This window comes from Felis catus, chromosome D3 (genome assembly GCF_018350175.1).
Source record: "Felis catus isolate Fca126 chromosome D3, F.catus_Fca126_mat1.0, whole genome shotgun sequence".
NCBI lineage: Eukaryota > Metazoa > Chordata > Mammalia > Carnivora > Felidae > Felis > Felis catus.
Window position 1 is genome coordinate 32750821 of NC_058379.1, and position 22478 is coordinate 32773298.

Here is a 22478-nt window from a genome sequence, read left to right on the forward strand (position 1 = left end):
ATGTGTCAAAAGTAAATGCTTTTTTTTTTTAATAGGATGCAAAGTTCATTTATGATTCCAAAAAATCCATAAACATTTTAAAGTTTCCCGTAGAGAAACCATGGCACATAAATGTCTTCTGACAGAAGGCCATCCAGAAATTTAAGGCCGATTTGCAGGTGAAAACCCATGTTTGTGAAACATATAGTCCTAATGCATCATTGACAGATGTGTGCTCTGTGAGGCTCCGGCCTCCGAGCCCAGAGTGGAATGGATGGCTCAGATCCCTGAAGCACATTGTCTGTGAATATTCACTTCTTTTGTGGAAAAGCAGTGTGGAAAAGTGATGAATTCATACCAGAGGCAACACAATGCAGGGGGCTTCTGGCCTGTTGATTTGTAAGGTCCAGGAAGGGCAGTGAATCCTTTTGGGATTCAAGTTACTCTTACTTAATATTTGTTGACTTTCCCTATTATGTGTCCTACCTTAACATTGTCTGGACAGATTGCTATTTAATGATTTCCAAAGTGGTAGTAAAACATTTTTTTAGCGGGAAGATCATTCTTCTAGCATAATCTGACATAGTATTCTTGTACAAGTATTGGACACTTCATGTATTTGGCAATATAGGTAGGATTCTGGAACTCATTAGTTCTTAAAAGAATGAGATAGTGTGTGTGGCATTATTACAGAACGTAATCCAATCATTTCTCTTTTCCCTGTAGGTACATGGCTAAGCCCTGGACACCTGCCGCACCTTATGCAGGATTCCACAGTCCCCCCTGGTGAATTCTTGATGGATTTCACTCCTGATTGTTGGCAGTTCCTGGGCAGGAGACATGGCCCTGATCAGGCTGGGGTTTGGAAGGCAGCATCTTTGTCTGTTAAGGAGGAGGAGTTTATTGCTGTCGAAACTCATAGCCGTTGTCTTTGCTGTGCTTCTATTCTGCGAATTTTTAATCTATTACTTAGTGATCCTTCGATGCGATTGGCCTGAGGTGAAAACTCCAGCCCACAACAGTGGACAAGAGACTCTGAAAGCCATGTTTTTGGCTGATACTCACTTGCTTGGGGAAATTCGAGGCCATTGGCTAGACAAATTACGAAGGTAGGAGCTACAGTCAGAAATCTTTCTGATTCTGAATCTTTCTGGTAGAGAGTCTCTCTTCATAGGTCAAGGTACTCATTAGTTATTTTCTTCTCAAAGAAAGACACATGGGACATTGGACTTTTCCTTAAACATACCATTTGCTGAGCATCTGTTATTTATAAGGACCCAGAATTTGGAAAGCAGGTCTGGGTTTGAGTCTTGTGACTTTGGACAGGTTACTAGGGCTCCTCCAAGCCTGTCTCTGCCTCCTTGTTAGTAACAGAGACCTTATGGGCTGTATGAGGAAAATGCCCACAGTAAGGTCCAGCACATGGGTATGGCCGGTCAAGGTAAGTTTCCCTTTTCTCCTGGGCAGGGGGAGAAACAGAGCTGGGTTGGTGGTCCTCTCTTGCAGGCAATGGTGTGTAGTTTATGATTTTATTTTTTTATTTATTATTTTTTAAAATTATTATTTATTTTTTTAATGTTTATTCTTGAGAAAGAGAGCATGAGCAGTGGAGGGACAGAGAGAGAGGGAGAGACAGAATCTGAAGCAGACTCCCAGCTCCAAGCTATCAGCACAGAGCCTAATGCAGGGCTCAAACTCATGAATTGTGAGATCATGACCTGAGCTGAAGTCAGACACTTAACTGACTGAGCCACCCAGGCGCCCCAACGGTGTGCAGTTTTCAGCCTACTTGAGCAGATATGTGGCTTTCACCCTGGGAAGAGGATCAGGTCCTGTCTCTCCCACTTAGACCTGCCTAGCATAATCCATCTGCTTTCCCATCAGAAGGCTTTTTAAAAAATATAACTGTGATACAGTACACATAACATAAAAGTTACCCTCGTAAACAATTTTAAGTGTACATTTCAGTGACATCAAGTACATTCATATTGTTGTGCAACGATCACTGCCAGCCGTCTCTGGAACTTTTTCATCTTCCCAGGCTGAAACTTGGTCCTCATGAAATACTGACCCCTCCTTCCCCCTCCACCCCAGCCCCTGCAGCCACCATTCTACCTTCTCTCTCTAAGGATGTGTCCACCCTAGGTTCCTCATATAAATGGAGTCATACAGTATTTGTCCTTTTGTGTCTGGCTTATTTCACTTAGTATGATGTCTTCAGGGTTCATCCATGTTGTGCATGTGTCAGGATTTCTTTCCCTTTTAGGGTTGCATAATATCCGTTGTATATGTAGACCACATTTTGTTTCTCCGTTCACCTGTTGATGGATACTTCCACTTTTGGCCATTGTGAAGAATGCCCACCGAAAGGCGACTGATGGGGCTTTCTACCCCAGGGCATCAGAGCTCTCTTCTTGTCCTTGGTGACGCACTACCCTGCCCCGTTTTCCTCATCATGACAGCATTTGTGCAGGTCTTTAACCTTTACTAGGAGGAATATCCGTGAGCACTTCGGATATGGATGAACCTTACGTTGGGGGTGGGGAGGGGGTGAGATGTGTAATGTCCTTAGAGGTGAGTGACAAAGGCAAGACAAAAGAAGGAAAGATGGATGGGGCCTTCCTTCTTTACTCAGAGTTTTAAACCAAAGGAGGCATGAGATAGAGAAGGGCCAGGGTGAGATTTCCTTGGGCTTCATTTGGGTTTTACCAGTTGAGCTTTCTTCCCTGCCCTCCTGCTGCTGCTGTTTCTAGGTGCTTTCTTTTCCAGGGTGACTAACATTCAATCAAGAAAAACTGAGAAATGAATTTTGGGAGGTATCTTGAGTGAAGGGGTGCACCACCACAGCAGTTTACATGGGGCCTGGCCAGTCTTCTCTGACCCCAAATTACCTTCCCCTATTTATGTGCCCCAGGATGTCACAGCCCTCTTGGGTAGAGGAAAAACAGCCAGGAGGATGCCTTAAAAAGCAGGAAGAGTTGGAATCCTTAGGAATAGGACACAGGTCATAGTTGGTCAGGGAGAGGGGAGGGTGGGTCAAGGAAGCACTAACATGTTTGAACACCTATTGTGTGTTGGTGCTGTGCTGGGCACTTTACAAATGCTATCTCATGTAGGGGCGCCTGGGTGGCTCAGTCAGTTAAGCATCCGACTTCAGCTCAGGTCATGATCTCACGGTTCGTGACTTTGAGTCCTGTGTCGGGTCCTGTGCTGACAACTCAGAGCCTGGAGCCTGCTTCAGATTCTGTGTCTCCCTCTCTCTCTGCCTCTCCCCTGCTTGCACTCTCTCTTTCTCTAAAATAAATAATAAAACACTAAAAAAAACACCAAACCCCAAAACAAAAAACAGATGCTATCTCATTTAATCCCATAACTGTCTTATGAGAGACATAGGTTTTATTATTGCTGTTTACTAATGAAGAATAGAAATCAGAGAGAGTAGGCAGCATCCTCAAGGCCACACAAGTGGTTAATGGGTGCAGCTGGAGTGCCTGTCAGGTTCTAGATCCCCAGCTCTTTTCATTTACTTGTCTTACCAATGGGATGATTTCTTGGATGTCTGAAGTCTCTAGGATTTACAGTTTTGGTATTAGCTAGTCTGATTCTCTCATTATCTCCTCCCAATTCTGAAGGCATGTAGGAAGTTGAGGCCCCTTCAAGAAGAAAGTGAAACTTAAGCCAGATGCTATCATCTCCTTGGTGTGGTGCAAAATCAGTCTATGCGAGGCATCTTTGGAAGTTGCGTTAAGCCCTCCCTGACCTCTCGGGCTGTCATGAGGGATGGCTTCTGGGGTACAGTGTGTGTGGGGCCTGATCTGTGGGTGTCACATAGGGGGAAGTCAGCCTTTAAGATGTGTGGGCGGGGCAGTTCAACTCCTGGGGGCTGTTGTTCCCCACATTTAATCAGATATGGACTCTGACCCTTCCAAGCATGGATGGGAAGCAGGGATGGGGCCATGAAGGAGAATGGGAATGTTCAGTTTCCTTTTTTTAATTTTTATTCTTAAATATTTATTTGAGAGAGACAGCATGTATGCGCTAGTGTGAGCAAATGCGGGAGGGGCAGAGAGAGGAGAGAGAATCCCAAGGAGGCACCACGCTGTCAGTGCAGAGCCCGATGCAAGGCTTGAACCCACGAACTGTGAGGTCATGACCTGAGCCAAAATCAGGAGTCAGACATTTAACCAACTGAGCCACGCAGGCGACCCTCAGCTCACTTTTTAAATGGCCCATAAGACAGATCTGGGCTCTCCTAAGAAACAGACTGATGCTGTGCTTTTTCCTGTTGGCCTCAAGGGAGTGGCAAATGGAGAGAGCCTTCCAGACAGCTCTGTGGTTGTTGCAGCCAGAAGTCGTCTTCATCCTAGGGGACATCTTTGATGAAGGGAAGTGGAGCTCCCCCCAGGTAGGACCCTATGATCCGGGCACCCTCATCCCATCCTGCTTTCAGGGTGCAGCACAGGCAGTCCAGAAAATCCATGAAGCGGTATCAGTGAGAGTTGGAAGTTTTGCTTACTACCAATATTAAAAATGTATCGTCTATCTTGAAGGTCATTAGGATCTGTACCTTGAGTTAAGCTAATCTTAGTTGACCCTTGAACAATGCCAGGTTAGGGGTGCTGACCTTGTGTAGTCAAATATCTGTGGGTAAGTTTTGCTTCTCCTCAAACTTAACTACTAATAGCCCACTATTGACCGGAAGCCTTACTGTTAACATAATTAGCACATATTTTTTTATGTTATATGTATTCTATACTGTATTCTCTCAATAAAGTAAGCTAAGAGAAGAAAATGTTATGAAGAAAATCTTAAAGAAGAGAAAATACATTTATAGTATGGTCCTGTCTTTATATCTATATATATAGTATATATATATATATACAGTATATATACTATATATATATTATATAGAGACAGTATGGTCCTGTCTGTATCCACATATAGGTCGACCCACACAGTTCAAACTCTTCTTGTTTCAAATATCAATGGTATTTGTTTATGTAGGAAATAGGTAGTTTAGTCAGACCTTACTTTGTTGGAATGTGTATTCCCATGATCCTCTCAGAAAGGGAAAAAGAGGCAAGGTGGGTGCAAAGTTGCTTTTCAGCAGAATTACAGAATGCATATGGAAATATAATTTGACTTAATGCTCTTTTATTTAACCACGAAATTATGAGAACTGCGCTATAAAAGTTACTTGCTACTCTCCTTTTTCTTTCTTCTGAGGGAGAGGTGCAGAAGGGGCCTTGGGGGCCTGGTGTGAGGCTACTGTGCCTGTAGGGGTCTCCATCTGGGTAGTGAGGTGGCATAAGCCTTTCCATCACCAAAGAGAAAGGCTGTTCTCACCCTAGCTGTCAAACTATTTGGCTTATTATATTCCTGGAATTAACGGAAAAAAAGAAAAAAGCTGTTTTGCTGCTTAGTTGAAAATGTTTAATCACAAATGGTTTTTAGAAGGGATTTTGGGGGGTGGGATATTTTTTAAAAATCCATTGGCATTTCCCAGGATAACCCAAAAGGCATACAAAGAAGGTCTTGGTCCAGATCTGATAGAAACCCACTATTTATAAGGTTGCCTTGTTCATTATAATCTAGTCTGTAATTAGATATAAGATAATGGAAATACTATATGCAACAAATAACTAGTTATAAAATGAGGTTGGATATACATGTTGCTTTTGCTTAATTTTGAAAATTAAGGGCAGCATTTTATGTTTTTATGTTTTTCTAACTTTATGTTATTCTAACTTTATTTTTATTTTTTAGTGTTCTTTAAAAAATGTTTACTTTGAGAGAGTGAGTGGGGAAGGGGAAGGGGCAGAGAGAGAGGCGAAGAAAGAGAATCCCAAGCAGGCTCTGTGCTGTTAGCTCAGAGCCCAATGTGGGGCTCAATCCCATGACCCTGGGATCAAGACCTGAGCCCAAATCAAGTCAGATGCTCAACTGACTGAGCCACCCAGGCGCCCCTATGTTATTCTACCTTTAAATGTTATATGTTAAAGTGAAGTCTTTGTAAATGTATTGAAGGACTCTCTATCCAGCATATTTCTCTAGCGTGGACCTTATTTAAAACTTTTAGGATAAAGTTAATTACTATTCAACTAAGTATTGTCTTCCTAGTGTTTGTCCAAGTGATGTTTTTAGGCTTAATAAAAGCCAGAATGATACAAACCTAATTCTCAAGCTTTAATAGTTAAAGCAAATGTCAGCAGAATCTTGAAATATTTGTTGGATTTTGTCTTTCCCCCACATCCCATCTGTTCTCATTCCCACAGTTGTAACCATGGGGAAATGCTAAGATGAGGGATGTACTCATCCTTGTCTTGGTTGAGACACACGAATTTGCTTGGCATTTCCTAAGAGCCTCTTCTTACAATGTGTCCAGATCTGGAGTGATTATCAGCCTGCAGTCCATGGTTGGGCTTCGGGGGTTCTTTTCAGGGGATCTTAAAACAATGGATGCATGAATCAAATATTTTGAGGATTGCCATCTAATGTTTTAATACGGGGGAATATCATTTAAAATTTTTTCAATGTTTATTTATTTTTGAGAGAGAGAGAAAGAGAGACAGAATGTGAGTGGGGGAGAGGCAGAGAGTGAGAGAGAGACACAGAATCTGAAGCTCTGAGCTGTCAGCACAGAGCCTGACGTGGGGCTTGAACTCACGAACCATGAGATCATGACCTGAGCCGAAGTCAGACGCTTAACCGACTGAGCCACTCAGGTGCCCCTGGGGGAGTATCACTTAATTAAAAGTTGGCATCAGATTAAATAAAATATTAAGTCTTAGAAAAAGAAGTATGACATAGAATTGGAAATTCTAAGTTCTACATTAGCTCTATGAGCATCTGATTTGGACAGGGTAATTAACTTATCAGAATAAGGAGCATATATTTTTAGCCACAGGTAAGAGAGGTTTCTGTAGCTCTCAGCAGTGACCTGTTTTTCCCACAGGCCTGGGCAGATGATGTGGAGAGGTTTCAGAAAATATTCAGACACCCACATCATGTGCTGCTGAAGGTGGTTGCTGGCAACCATGACATTGGCTTCCACTATCAGTAAGTAGTTCAGTGAAGCATTGCATCCTGAGGGCTCTCGTTAACTATAACTTTAAACCTACCATTCTGGTGAAAGCCTTACTTATGCTGTGTGGGGGACATTTGTTGCCCTTGAATGATGTAAGCCTGGGAGCATAAACTCCACAAGGGCAAAGATTTTTGTCTTGGCGCTTGTACACCCTTAACAAATCTCTGTTGAATAAATGATTTGTATGTGCCCTTGGGGGATTCTGACTTGAAACTTACATTTAATGACCAATTGTTTTCTTTGGGACTCAGAAAACAAGACCATTTACGCTTTTGTAAATGGCATTTATATAGTGCTTATGATGTGCCAGCCTGTTTTAAGTGCTTTACTTCCTTATAGTAACTCATTTAATCTTTCTGATGGTCCTGCTATTTTAACCATTGTGCTGGTGAGGAAACTGAGGCTCTGGGGACTAAGTCACTTGCCCCAGTCTTTACAGTCAGTCAGTGGTGGAGCTGAGATTTGCACCTGATAGCCTGGGCCAGCTGGAGCTCTCACCTCAAAAAGCTAGTCTGGCACTCAAATCCTGAGTTATTTCTTGTGTTTATGCTAAGTCTGAAGAGGTCCTAAGATGGCTTGCTCTGAAAAATGTTTCTTTTTACAATTGAACGTAGGATGAGCACATACAAAATAAAACGATTTGAGAAAGTTTTCAACCCTGAAAGGCTGTTTTCTTGGAAAGGAATTAAGTGAGTATTATTTATGAATTAAAAAAAAAATTTTTAACGCTTATTTATTTTTGAGAGACAGACAGATACAGAGCATGAGTAGGGGAGGGGCGGAGAGAGAGAAGGAGACAACGTATCTGAAGCAGGCTCCCAGGCTCTGAGCTGTCAGCACAGAGCCTGATGTGGGGCTTGAACTCATGAACTGTGAGATCATGACCTGAGCCAAAGTCTGACACTTAACCAACTGAGCCACCCAGGCACCCCTATTTGTGAATTCTTAAGAAGCCCTTCAGTCCTTGGAAACTTAATTTTTAAAAAAAAAAAATTTTTTTTTTCAACGTTTATTTATTTTTGGGACAGAGAGAGACAGAGCATGAACGGGGGAGGGGCAGAGAGAGAGGGAGACACAGAATCGGAAACAGGCTCCAGGCTCCGAGCCATCAGCCCAGAGCCTGACGCGGGGCTCGAACTCCCGGACCGCGAGATCGTGACCTGGCTGAAGTCGGACGCTTAACCGACTGCGCCACCCAGGCGCCCCTGGAAACTTAATTTTTTAAGGGAACTGTCTTCGCCTGCCACACTGGGCTCTGTGTGGCGTGGTTTACGGTTTCTGATGAAGGCACCACAGGCCTCATCCTGCCTGACGGTCACTGTCAGAGTCACCAGCCTGGTGGACCAGCCAGTCTCTGACTTTGCCTAGCCACCGAGGGCATCGTCTTCCTGTGTGCGGTGTCTCTGGGTGATAGAGATTCCATCAGGCCACTTTTTTTTTTTTTAATGTTTATTTATTTTTGAGACAGAGAGAGACAGAGCATGAACGGGGGAGGGTCAGAAAGAGGGAGACACAGAATCTGAAACAGGCTCCAGGCTCTGAGCTGTCAGCACAGAGCCCGACGTGGGGCTCGAACTCACGGACCGCGAGATCATGACCTGACCGAAGTCGGCCGCTCAACCGACTGAGCCACCCAGGCGCCCCTCCATCCGGCCACTTTGTAGAGGAGTATATTTCATTTGTTCAAAATGTACTTGTTTCCCTTTATAAAGGATACTATTGACATCATGCTATCCCAGGATTGGGTGCAGGTGTGTCCACTGTGCTGTGTAGCTGTGTGCCCCACCCCCATGCCCGTCAGCCTTGATCTGTGGACCAAAGTGTCCCAGCCCTTTTGTCTGACCACAAATGAGCACCTGCTCTCCTTCTGCGTGGCCATTTTCGTGCTGTGTCTGGACCCTGTCGAGTCCGTGTGTATGTTTGCAGCACAGTGGACGAGACCATACATGGTGTTCTAGTTGCAGACCTAGTGGAGAGAGAAAAAGTGAGAGAGGAAGGCTCTTCCTCTTTAGGTCATGGCCCCTGTGGGTTTCCAGCACTCGTGACTTTGGCCGTGATAGCTCACTGGGCCCGTCTCAAGAGATGATCTGTGACACTCCCAGAGACCAGGTCGGGGGTTCTCTACAAATGCTCGCTCTTTCCCTCCCTTTGCCCATAGGACTAAGTTTCTAGTAGCGTCCTTTCCTGAGTCATATGAAGACTTGACATAGTTGTAGTTCTTTTTCCCTAGGGAGTAGAGTTTAGGAAACTTGAAGTGCACTGACCATATTTCAGATCGTTTAGTTAGCTCCTTCTCACTAAAATTCTTTAAATTTCAAGCAATCTTTACTGACAGGTGCCTTCTTCACGCCCAGTGGATAGTGTGTAGGAGATGAAAGCATATTTAATGGGAGTCTATAAAAATATAATTAAGGTAAAGTGGTTGTAAAGGGCAACCAAAACTGACTTTATCATCATCCTAATTTGGGATTATCCATACCAGTTAGCTGTGACCTGCAAACCCCCTCCCACCCTGCCTTGTTTTCTGAGTGCGCAGATGTTAGCAAATGTTGCCTGTGGTTTGCTTTATGTAATAATAACAGTATCTAACATTTACCGAGTACTTCCTAGTGGCAGGCTTGGTGGTAGTATTTCATTCCGTCCTTACCACAAGTCAGTGGCATGGGTGTGCTATTATATCCCTGTCTTTTCACGTGGTCAGATGCGAGGCTCAGTGGTAGTCTGACCTCAGAGCTTCTGTAATCTGGGATTTCTGAAAGTGCAAGGTTAAACATCTTCTTATGATGTCTTAGACTCCACTCCCAGTATACTGCTGTTTTGTTTTCTTAACTCGACTCGTGCCTAAAAACATAGATTAGTTGAGTGGAGATTTAAAGCTGTTCTGGGGCATGTTTCTTCACACTATGGGTGCTTTCCTTTTGCCTCATGGGAACAGCATTGTGAGAAGACAGTACACGGGAAGCCCAGTGGCCCTGACTCTCTGCCTCCTCCCTCTGTCTCAGTTTTGTGATGGTCAACAGTGTTGCCCTGGAAGGGGACGGCTGCAACCTTTGCTCTGAAGCAGAAGCTGAAATTATCGAAATTTCTCACAAACTGAATTGCTCCCGAGAGGTAGGAGAGCATCTGAACGCACAGGTGCTTCTGTTCTGGCATCTTCTGCGGTGTGGTTGCTGCACTTTGTGTTTTGTCCACCTCTCAGTTCCCTCTTCCCTTCCTGCTGGGGTTGCCAGGTTAACTGATTCCTCCCCAGCAGGAACATCACTCCAGCAGGTGCATAGATGAGCAGCCGCTGCCGGCGTCAGCCCCAGTCCTTCTGCAGGTGAGCGGGGAGAAGGTGGCTCTGCATATCTGGTGGACCAACCAGGGCCTCCTGGTCACATCTGACCATCTCTAAATCCTGGCAGCATTTCCCCCTTTACCGGAGAAGCGATGCTAATTGTTCCGGGGACGACGCCGCACCTCTGGAAGAGCGGGACATCCCCTTTAAGGAAAGATACGATGCACTTTCCCGGGAGGCCTCACAAAAGGTTTGCTGTGGACCCCGATGCCCCCCAACAGACAGACAGATGGCTGTCACAGTTAGCCACCTGAGGGCGGAGGGCAGGGCTTTGGCAACGTCAGCTTTTCCTATAACCCTTTTGTCCCTCCTGCACCCCACCCCCAGTACTTCTGCCTAGTATCAAGTTAATGAACATCCTCAGCTTTAAAAAACTTTATTCGAAGTTTTTTCCACCAATTTAAAGGTATTTGGAAATGTGAATGGAACTTAGAGTTAACTTTGGGTGCTTAGGATGTGCTGACTTGTATGTATTTATATAATACAAATATGTATTTATATATTGCACAAATATGTATTGTATAATACTTAAATTATAATTATGATATATAAGTATATGAAAATATTTTTGTTATTTTATAAATAAAACAATGTAAATATTTATATCATATAAATACATATTTGTGTAATGTATGATATGCTGTACTATGTGATAAGATACAAATATATTTATAAAATACATCTACAAAAATATTTATAAAAATATAAAATCTAGGATGAGAAGGATAGATTTTCCCTAAAAGCTCAAACTTACTTTTGATAGGATTTTAAGAAAAAAATGAAGCACTCTACCAAGTAGGGATTTTATATTTATGTTACTGAATACGGGCCCCGATGGGGCTCTGTCAGAGCACTAACCAGCTATCGCTGTTCCCCGGGTGCGGTAGCTGCTCTGGTGGCTCCGGCCGCGGCTGGTCCTGAGCGGCCACACGCACAGTGCCTGCGAGGTGCTCCACGGGGCGGGGACCATGGAGATCAGCGTGCCGTCTTTCAGTTGGAGGAACAGAAACAACCCCAGTTTCATCATGGTAATGTGGACGTTTATTTTCATCTGAAAGCTTTCATATAAGTATTGACATCAACACAGTAATCAACTATTTAATTGCTGCGATCCGTAAACACATACAAAAGCTGTAAATACAAACTTCCCCTGCTCCACACGTGCACTTAGTTTGATACACTGACCCCTGTCTAAACACCTCCCTGGGGACAAATAAACATGGCATTGCTCCTGTAGGGGGCGGGGTGGGGGGCATCTTACAGAGTGTTTCCAGGGACGGCACTGTTCTCAGGTCTGAGCCTCTGCGTTTTTAATTTTCTAAGGAAACAGGATCATGTCTTCATTAGCCATACTCCATCATCTTGTCTTAGGTTCCAAACGTGCCCATTTGCTCTGGCAGAAAAAGGCTACGGCTCTTGTAAGGTGGCTCAAGATGTTTCAATTAGTGGCCACCTGGTGTTTATTTTACCCAGGTCATAAGGCTTTTATGTCAGGTACTTTTACTTCATGCAAAGGTGGGGAAACCCTCATGTTTTCAGATTCAGAGTAAACGAAACCATTCCCCAGTGTCGTTCCGCACAGCAAACATGTCTACAGAAAAACCCATTGAGGTGCCCCCGGCACATGCATTTCTGGGTAACAGGTTGCTTACTTTAGCATTGAGCGCCATGAGAAATGGCCTTGTAGTCACTCCCCATTTCTCAATGGCCACTTACATAGATCTCCATGCCTCTTGTATCTCTGGCACGTATGCCCACTGCACTTTAGAGGAACCCATTGTGCCGGGGACTGGTTTCAACGGAGAGGTCAGCTCCACTCGGCACATTGGGAGCCTCCACGTTGTGTCTCCGATCAGTGCTTGGGGTGGGTGGCTGGCTCGTGGAAGCTGTGCCCCGCAGTCTCAGGGGAGGAGAGCCACTTCCTGGCCTCACCTGAGGGGACCAAGAAGGCTGCGTCTCCTGTTTTGTCTAAGACTGGTGTGTTGGTGCTGCGGCAGGGCTCTCACTGCAGCATCACTATTCTCATTTCCTTTCCAGGGCATGTTGACCCCCACAGAGTACGCCCTTGCCAAGTGCTACCTCCCCTACGAGAACACCGTTCTGGCCACATACTGTGTAGCAGTTGGGTTCCTTGCGGTCCTCATGTTAGCTCACTTTAAGCTCCTAGCCTCGCCTCTTCTCTTTGGTTGGAACTTGCTCAGAAAACTTAAGACAACGTAAAGCGCAGGAGACGCTTTTGCATTTCGTCACAAATAACAAAGGCAGGAAAACTGAACTCTGGGTAGTGCTCATGTGAGAAGGGGACAAAGGGGGTGGCGGTCTTTACACCCATCACAGGAACTGTAAATCACGGATGCGAACTCCTGCAGGGATAAATAGTTGACTGTACTGTTCTCATGCTATAACAATGGAACGTGTACTCTACAACAAGTCTGTTTTCTCATTTTATCAAATATATGTATAACCAAAGATCGTGTCTGTACAATATGTAAAAGCTATTAAAGTCTCACTTGCATGCACTATGCTGTCTGTCCTTCCCCAAGATGGAGCCGGCACCTGGGATTATGTGCGCACAAACACTGGGCTTGCTTCTGTCCCCCTACGAAGTGGGCCTCAGACTCCTATATATTATAAAGCTATGCACTTAAAATAAAAGTACAGACGCCACAAGCAGGAATATATTGTTTTCACAGACTTTTGTGCTTCTGTGCTCATTATCGAATCAGATTTTTAGCTAAGTGTAATTTTCTCTCCAGCAGGCCAAGCTGTTAAATCTGAATTTGATGTCTGTCCATGATCAAAAGAAACCTGACAAAGAGCTGGGAAGGGGCTTTTGGTACTTAAAAATAAATACGTCTTGATAATTTGAAACCAGGTAAAACGTGTTCTTTTCCAAGAGTCCAACTCTGTGTTTGAAGAGGAAGTTGAGTTACTGCTGAGTGATAACATATATAACAGTATGCAGCTTTTGCTTTTTGTGCATATGGGGGTGTGTGTGGCTCTTCGGTTCACATTTTATGTGGAAAGTGCAATGGAAACACAGTAATTTCTACTTTATGTGTCTCATTTCAGATCAGGGTTTTATGAAACAGGGAAGAGAGGTCCAGGAATTTAGGGATGCTGCCATAAACAGTGTGCTTCTTACACTGTCTACAAAGTTATCCTTTCATTCATGGAAAAGTAGTATTTCAGTCTGGATGCATTTTTTTTTTTTTTTTTTTTTTTAGTCTGGATGCATTTATAAAGGATTACAAAATGCCTACTTACAGAGTAAACTTGACAATACTAAAGACTAAAAGGAAATGAAGTCATGTCAGCGAGGCTGTCACCTCTGGGTTTGTATTGTTGAAATCCACCTTTGGACATCTTTGCAGATTATCTCGCACCTAAGGCAACGACCCTCAAAGTTGTGGCTGTGGGTAGAATATGAAGCATCACCGCTATCGTGATTCTTGCTTTCTAGATACTGCGCTGTACGATAACTTCTGACGCTGCATTTACAAACCTTTCGAGTGTGGGAAACAGCCATATATTTTGACTTTGTCTTCCAAGTAAAGGTTGTGTAATATTTCTTCTTGAGAGCAGGCAAATGGAGATGGCATCCTTTGACTCTCTTGGGCTGGACACGAACACAGACACCTCTGTCATCTTCTTGCTCTTTGTTTACACTGGAAGCTGTGGCCCAAGTAAGTGGTTCGAAAACTTTGACTAAAGGGAATGGTTGACCTATTTCCACTCAGGGAACTTGTTAAAAAGTCTTTAAATAGGAAAATAATCAAAAGACATATTGTCTGGAGAAAAAAAAATCCTTGGTTCTTGAAAAGCTTGTGATGTTGGTACAAAATTATTTGTAAGAGGTGAATGATTAATGTGGATAATTTATATATATATGCATATATATATTTAATCAAAGATATTTTTAAAAGCACTAACCTGCAGAATATCCTAAATTCTACACACACCATTCTCTTTTTTAGAGCAAGCAGCAGGTAATGTTGACATTTAGCGGTTCAGCACGATAAAAACACATTTCTTTTACAGATAACAGCCTGATCGAGGCACAAAGATCTACAAGGATTTTTGAGTAATTATAGAAAATAATATTACATTTTGTGGTCTGTACAGTTATAATAAACCAGCAGTAAAACAACAACAAGAATATATGAAGGGAGACTCGTGTCCAAGCATATCACACTCTAGAGAATCATGTGTAGACAGGACACACTTTGCAGTGGTGAATGTAGTAGGTTGTCTGCTCAGAGTAGGTCTAACTTAATGCCTGAGGTTGGCAGCGACTCAGATATGATTGAAACGGGTTTCTCTCCACCCTGTGACTTGGGGTCTAGCCTCGCTCCTGGGCCAGTGCAGCTCGGGAGAGGTGGCCACTTGCCCACGCATGTGGCTCACTGCCTCATACCCCTGCCACTGCAATCATGCCTGATAAGTCAGAAAAAAGTGTCATTTCTCCCCCCTTTATCAAGTTCCTGCCGAATCAAGAAATCACTGAATGGATGACTGAAAGGGGCCCTCACCCAGAGGGGTTTCACTGCAGCACCACCCAAGTGAGAGTGCTGGTTTGCAGCGACACAAATTGGTGGGGTTGGGGAGGCTGTGGAAGGTTGTGTTCAGTGAAAACGAAAGCTACAAACCAAACCTGAGGGGAACAGAGGTAGCCAGAGGCTTGGTGGTCACACAGGTCAGAACAGGACAGGGCAGCAGCTGGATGAAACCGGGAACTCCCTACTTTCTACCATGGCTTAGGGCTGACAGACAATCCTGGAATAAATGTTCCACCTGGTGGGGTGGCCAAGGGAGGAGAGGCAGGTGGAGAGAAGGTGCCAGAAGACGCGCCCACCTGCCCCAGGGCTGCCTCACAAGAGTTCGTACTGTTTGAGGTGCATCCTCTGGATGATGTCACGGCAGTCATTGAACACTCTGCGAATGTTCTCGGTGTCCACGGCACAGGTAAAGTGTGGGTAGCAGTAATGTTTGCCGTCCCCTGTCGCTGTGCTGATCCTCTGGAAAAAAAAGCCATCTATGCTGTGGGACCCTGACCACCATGCCCAGGGGTACATGGGAACACTGCTGCTACTCCATTAATTCTTGGAGAAGAATTTGGGCAATACTTTGATCAAAGACAAGAGGAGCTGGGATTGTGACTGTTTAAATACTGAATACCCTGCTGGAAACTCAAAGAACTGAGTCACACTTACCTCTGGCCACAGAAGCTTAGTGTTCAGTTGAGAGAGGACATATATTTAAAAGACAGCCTCTCAGGGGTGCCTGGGTGGCTCTCAGTCGGTTAGGCATCCGACTTCAGCTCAGGTCATGATCTCACAGTTAGTGAGTTCGAGCCCCGCGTCGGGCTCTGTGCTGACAGCTCACGGCCTGGAGCCTGCTTCGGATTCTGTACCTCCCTCTCTTTCTCTACCCCTCCCCCGCTCATGCTCTGTCTCTCTCTGTCTCTCAAAAATCAATAAACATAAAAAAAATTTTTTTAATAAATAAATAAAAGCCTCTCAAGTCAGGGTAGAATTTTCCGGAAATAAATGTCAGTCCCACACCAGCACTGTCCAATGGAACTTTTTGCACTAATGGAAATGTTCTGTATTTCCCCTGCTCTTACGGGAGCCACTATCACTAACGGACGCAACAGAGACTGGAGTTTTAGTTTTAATTTTAATTAACTTAAATTTAAATATCCACATATCACTAGTGGTTCCATGTGGATGGCTCATCCGTCCTACTGAGCCCTCCTCCACATAACAACTTGAGCATTTCCTGGGGCGGGGTTGGGGGGGGTCCCCTGGTTAGTAGTGGGAAGCTTCATGGGCTTTCTCCCACAGGAGAAAAAACATGACTGATGAGGATTCAGAAGGACATCTTGGAGGGATACGCACATGTGCATTGGGAAGTCAGGTGGGGCAGTGTGGAGAGAGGCTGCCATGGGCTGGTGTTCTCCCCCACCAATTCCTGTGGTGAAGCTCTAACCCCCAGCACCTCTGAGTGTGACTATATTTGGAGATAGGATCTCTTTTTAAAGAGGTAATTACGGGGCACCTGGGTTGCTCAGTCGGTTAAGTGTCCGACTTCGGCTCAGGTCATGATATCGTGGTCTGTGAGTTCAAGCCCCACATCGGGCTCTGTGCTGTAGCTCAGAGCCTGGAGCCTGCTTCGGATTCTGTGTCTCCCTCTTTCTGCCCCTCTCCCGCTCCCTCTCTCTCTCCCTCCTTCTCAAAAATAAATAAGCAGTACAAAAGAAAAAAGATAAGTTAAAATGTGGTCATATGGGTGAGCCCAAACCCAGTAAGGTCCTCATAGGAAGAGGGGAGATTGGGACACACACACACAGGAAAGGCCATGTGGCGACACAATGAGAAGACACAATGAGAAGGTGAACATCCACAAGCCGAGGAGAGAGGCCTCAGGAGAAACCAACCCTGTTGACATCTTGATCTCAACTTCTAGCCTCCAGAATGGTGAGAAAATAATGTGTTAAGCCCCCACTCGGTGGTGCTTTGTTACGGCCTCCCCAGCCAGCGAATGTAGAGGTCACATGGAGCTTTCTTCATAGGTGCCCACAGGGATCCCCGGACGTCCTCCTCGTCCCCCCTCCCATCCCCTTTCTTGCAAAGCATCTTGGGAATCAAGATGAGACCCCTGCTGGGCTGGGGTAAAGATGTTCATCAGGTTATGAACCTCCTCCTGGGAGCACAGACTTATTTTTAGCAATAGTTAGGATTCTCTTGAGCAATTATAATTTTTAAAAAACTTAAGGACACTGAAACGTGTAGGGTAGGTATCTTTATAGCCCTAGAACATGGGGAGGAAGAGCCGTGTCACACGGAGTGGGCGAATAGGTAACAGGCTTTCTTCTGTAATGATCTGACCAATCTGTCCCCGCCTGGGGCAACAAGAATGTCAGGCAGAGTCATTACAAAGGTAGTGGCTGTCTGCTTATCTCTAAACACACTGATTTTCACTTTAAATGACAGCAATAAGCTTGTCAAGGAAAACTGGGCAGTTCCAGACTGTGCTTGATTGGGTCCCCTGGCTGTTGCCCATCTCTGAGGTTCCCTGTCAGGAGATGATGTTCAAGGTAAAAGAAATCAGAGGGGAGCTCATACAATACCAGGAAGAGAAGCCCGATTAAAGCATACAGGCTTCTAATAGATGCCTAAGGCATCAGGACACAGGGTGCCACTCATGCTTACCACCTGCTTTAAAAGGTCTGGTGACGCTTGCCCCGGAGGACTCTCTGGCCCAGGTCTGGGCATGGGCTTGCAGGTGGTTTCCAGTGTGAGGGACAGGACAGCTAGACGGTGACTGGGGGAACACGGGGGGCTGACCACCTGGCCCTCCCTCCTCCTGGCTCCTGGCTCCTTTGGTTCTGAGTTCCTCCTGCTCTGGGGATGAATTGGGCCTCCCCGTAGTGGGAGGAAGTGACCCTGACTGGGACAAACCTGGTGGTCCTTGCCCTCCTCACACAATGACAGTTAAGGAGAATGCTCAGACAGCATGTGGCTCTTTCTTATAGAGGGGTCTATCTCATTATGCCCTTGCCGCTCTCTCCCCAAGCCCACCTTTACCTCCTCAAGGCTGGGTCCCCCCACAGACCTCTCCCTCTCCATGTACGGCCTCTATTCCCCACCTCGTCTCAGGGCCTTCTATCACCAAAGTTATTGTTTCGCCCGAATTTGCTCCTGTCCAGATTCGATACTGTTAACCATTTCTGTAACCTGCCCCATTGCCTTCTAGGTCTGGGGTTAGGGCTTCCAACTCAAAACTCCTCCCACGACTCACTGGCCCAGGCAAATTCCACCATAAAAAAAAAAAAACAAAACCTAAATCAATAACCCCTAGGCGTTTATTTCCCTGACTTGCAAACTGCATACAAGCCAGATTTCTCCCATTGTTAGAGAATCAAAGGTTTCTTCCCAACACCAAATGGTAGTGGCACGGCCATTCATTTGGGAGGGGGGAGCTCTGTTTCTAATCTTTAAATGCCTCATAGGCACACTTAGTTAACTTTTAGTCCTCATTAGGACAGCTTTTTATGTGTTTTTATATTTTATGGTCTTGCAAGATGTTCCTCCAAAAGGAAGCCTGTGATAAACTACAAACCGATTTACCTTATCCAAGAGATTCACAAGGCACACGGGCACAGCAAAGGTTCTAGAAAGTCTGACAATGGAGAAACCTGTCTCACTTGATTTATTTCCCAGATTTACTCCTTGCAGAGCCCTTTCCCCGTGCTACCTGTTAACCTCCTGGGGAATACTGTTCCTCAGAACTCACCCTGGGGACTTGACTTCTTATCCTTGTTACTTTCTCACTCAGTATAAGATTTCAGGAGGCAACCGATGGGGGCCCATGGTGGGAATAGGATAATAAGGTTCCCCTGAGGAGTCAGGAAGGCACCTGATCCCCGTGGAAATGTCAGGCAGACTGTGGGACCGTCCCTGCTGCACACTGGGCTGATTCTCACCTCTCCAGAAGCACACAGTCCACGTATATATAATTCTTTCACTTTTTATGTAAATTTGAAATCATCTCAAAATAAAAAGTTAAAAAAAAAGAGAGAGATCTGAATTTTTCTGAATGTCTGAATTAGCCTCTTAGTGGTGAGTGAATGAAAGGGGGAGGGGCACCCAGTGTGGGTGCTGGTATTTCAGACTCTGCTAAAGGCTTCTTTCCTTTTAGGAAAACACAAGTGAACACAGTCTGGTGGGGGTCTCAGTGCCATTCTCTGGGGCCTTGTGCTGTGCTCCTTGTTTTTGCTTGGGCGCTGTGTGACCTGAGGTGAAAAGCCCAACCTCTCTGAACCCCAGTATGGTCAGTGGTGAGATGAAGTAATAATTCCTTCGCCTCTCATAATTTGGGTGGAGATTAAATCAGATCATGAAAGGGTAAGTGATATGCAAATTGCAAAGAACAATACAACTCTAAGGAGGTAGGAAAGCAAAGAATAAAACTGCTTACCAAAAACAGGTCTCGGATAAAGAACTTGGCTCGTGTAACTTTGGGATCTTCTCCTGCATCTGGTGTTGCTGTAAAAATTACAAGTGGAATTTTGTTTAGGTGATGAGAATACAACTCTATGGAAAATGGAAGAGGAATTACAAAGTAGGGCTGCGGTGCACTCACAGCACTAAAAGACACTCAGAGCAAAGCAGAAAGCTGAAATGTAACTTATTTCTCTCATTTAGCAGCTGATGAAAGTTTTGTTTTTGTTTCTGATGATGGGGGATGACTCCCACTCAGAGAAAATGAAAGCATGCCACTGAACACTGACCAATCCCACAGCTGCCATCCCCTTCAGAGCTCCCTTGAGAGAGAAGGTTCCAGGGGCTGTGGTTTTAGCAGTGGTTGTGCTCATCGGGTCTGCATTCTCTTAGCCTTGTTCCCGGGAGACCCACCCCTTCACTGTTCCTACCACGGAGCCCTTCTGTGAAATTGACTGTAGTAACCTGATTCTTCTCCCGTGCAGATTCCAAGTTCCTAAAATCTCAGCTTCCCTGCATGGTCTCATCGCTCTTTTCCTTCTCTATTGCAACTACCATGATTATATGATTATTCACGCTGAGCAGGTGATGGGGAATTCTACAGGTGCTGAGTCCGCCCTGATCTGGAGACCTGCCATGCTTGACCCAGGGCAGGTGCCTGGGCAGGTTCGGTGCAGAAGGGAGGGAGGAGCAGGCAGAGAGAGGAGCACAAGATCCGCTGAGGGTGTGTGTGGGAGGAGCACAGGATCCACAGAGGGTTGTGGTGGGGAACCTAGCTTGTAATATTTTCTGGCCGGGTCACGTGTGGCCTCAGCTTGTGGTGAGATTAAGTCTGTGTTGGTAGGGATCGCAAGTAGAGTTGTGGTTGTGTTTCAGAAAGATTTTGGCAGCAATCCAAAGACCGTTCCGGAAAGTTGAGTGAGCAGAATAAGGAAGCCTGGGCAGGATGCTACCTTGACCAGATCCGGAGCTGAGAAGAGGGGAAGGAGGGCCCGGACCAAGACAGAGAGGAGGGAGAGCACATGACAGTGGACGCTTCAGTGTTGACTGTCCAGAGTGTGGGGATGGGAGCCTGGCTTGCTGAGGGCCGTAGTCCAGAGATGAGAGGGCAATGCAAGCCGAGCTCTGCTGACTTCTCTTACACCAGGGGCTCAACACCAGACTGGCCAACGTTAGCACAAGGATGAAGAATTTTCTTCACTTCTTATCTAAGTTTCTAGGACAGTCCCTTTCATTCTGCTTTATCTTGCCGGGGGTTCAAATTTTAGGAAGTGGCAGCATTTCACTGCCAATGAACCCCTCCTACAAGGTGGGCTGAGAACCAAGGAGCCGCAGTTGGAAATGGGGCCAGGGCTTTAGCACTGAAAGCCCCCTGCCCCTGAACCCCGCACCTGGTCGCCAGGCCACCCTACTGGTAGCCAAAGTCATCGCTGAGCCATGGTGGCTGGAAGAGTGGGCTTGGGCATGAAGGTTCAGAGGCGGCCTCGTCCTGGCAAGCTCTACCTGAGTGACCTTGAACGACTGACTACCTCTCTCAGCTCACTTTCCACAGGAAAACATGCAAATAACAAACTTCCGCGTAGGGTTACAGTGAGAGTCAAGGTCGACGTAAAGGGCTGACACAGTGCCAAGTTCAGGACAGACCCAGCCAAGACACCAAGAGAGAGTACTTAATAGACACACACCCAAAAGTGCCCTGTCTTCTCCTGCACAGTTTGAATGGAAAGTCAAACCCCGATAAATGGAATCCTAAATAGGACATTTTAACACTCTAGCATTTGAAGGTGGGGGCAGCAGTCTGGAGAGCTGATGCAAATTAATTGAATTTCCTAAATTTTCATCACATCTGTTGGAACTACAGTTACAGGGCTAATGAAAAAATAACCAAATTTTTTCTTGAATCAGAACTGGTTTTGAAATCTTACCATCTTCAGGAACAGTATAATTTGCATACTCTGGGAAATAATCTTCAATTTTTGATTTCCCCGCCAAGACTTTTTCTGCCAGCATATCCTGTTTGTTCAAGAACAAGATGATAGAAATGGTCCGTAACCACCTGAAAAGAGAAATAAACGTACAAATTTCACATCCGCTAGTACGTGAAAGTACCTCTAACAGAGGAGGTACTCAGTGAAAAGAACAGCATTTCCATCTTCCTGAAATGTACAGGATCTAGAATAATTTGATGTACCAATCTTGTGGACCCCCACTCCATTTGCATGCAAGACATTCTTATAGTAAGTAAACCTTATAATAAATAAATAGAGTTAATTTAGCAGTTCAGTATTTTCTAATTAATCTTTACTGAGAATATAAACTTACTGGTACCAAAGCTAAGGTTTATTTATGGAATAAATACACCTGGAGTTTTACTAAGAAAGGGTCAGATAAACTAGAAGTTAGAGCGATAATAACAATAAAATACATGAGTCATTAGCTAATCACACAGAATGTAATTTGTAGCTGGCTTGAGTCAGAACAGGCCGAATTTCTCCAGAGGTGGAGCAGGTTGTTAACCAGATATCGGTCATGACCACTGCATTGGACAAGTTAAGGGGAGGGGCTCTGTTACAGTGGAGGAAAGGTTCTCTCTCGTTGTTTTCCTAAACAGACATGAGAACTGGCTTAAGATGAGCTCAGTATGCACATCAGCAAAGCCTTTGTAAATTCTGTTATTTCAAAGGAATCAAGCTGATGACTAGTGCACAGGAATCTTACTATGAATTAGAAACACAATCCATTCTTCCTCCAAGTGGAAATAGTTTTACTGTTCCTTGTTATACAATATATAATCCTGGTAAAAATGAATTTGTAATTACAGAAAATACATAGAAAAAAATCAAATGTAATTACACACAAAGGCAACTATTAGAACTGTTATGTTTTTACTTCCAGGTTTTTTCCTATTCTCAGACATATTTATAAAATAAGATCATGGTGTTTTTTAATCTGCTTTTTCATTGAACAGTATTGTGGCCATTTTCTCATGTGGTTGTGTGTGTGTGTGTGCTTACATATATCTATTTAAATTTATATATATATGAATTATATATATATATAATATGTATAA

The 22478-nt window shown here is 44.7% G+C and overlaps 2 protein-coding genes across 11 annotated transcripts in view; one reads left to right on the top strand and one right to left on the bottom strand.

The window, feature by feature from the left end:
• The window catches only part of MPPE1 (metallophosphoesterase 1), a 56661-nt gene extending 43739 nt beyond the window's left edge, over window positions 1-12922 (top strand). For 5 of the 8 annotated variants that reach the window (XM_006938775.5, XM_006938774.5, XM_006938777.5 and 2 more), the window contains 9 exons: window positions 706-1088; window positions 4276-4384; window positions 6935-7038; window positions 7681-7755; window positions 10069-10177; window positions 10317-10385; window positions 10471-10593; window positions 11291-11431; window positions 12441-12922. In XM_006938775.5, coding sequence (XP_006938837.2) covers window positions 820-1088; window positions 4276-4384; window positions 6935-7038; window positions 7681-7755; window positions 10069-10177; window positions 10317-10385; window positions 10471-10593; window positions 11291-11431; window positions 12441-12623 — 1182 coding nt within the window. In that variant the 5' untranslated portion in view covers window positions 706-819 and the 3' untranslated portion in view covers window positions 12624-12922. The remainder of the gene's footprint in view (window positions 1-705; window positions 1089-4275; window positions 4385-6934; window positions 7039-7680; window positions 7756-10068; window positions 10178-10316; window positions 10386-10470; window positions 10594-11290; window positions 11432-12440) is intronic. The other 3 variants (XM_003995012.6, XM_006938779.5, XM_045042401.1) reach the window with 3 other exon arrangements.
• Window positions 11422-22478, bottom strand: part of GNAL (G protein subunit alpha L) — a 153339-nt gene continuing 142282 nt past the window's right edge. For all 3 annotated transcript variants that reach the window (XM_019814977.3, XM_006938772.5, XM_003995009.6), the window contains 3 exons: window positions 21334-21464; window positions 19386-19453; window positions 11422-15421 (listed from right to left, as the gene is read on the bottom strand). In XM_019814977.3, coding sequence (XP_019670536.2) covers window positions 15275-15421; window positions 19386-19453; window positions 21334-21464 — 346 coding nt within the window. In that variant the 3' untranslated portion in view covers window positions 11422-15274. The remainder of the gene's footprint in view (window positions 15422-19385; window positions 19454-21333; window positions 21465-22478) is intronic.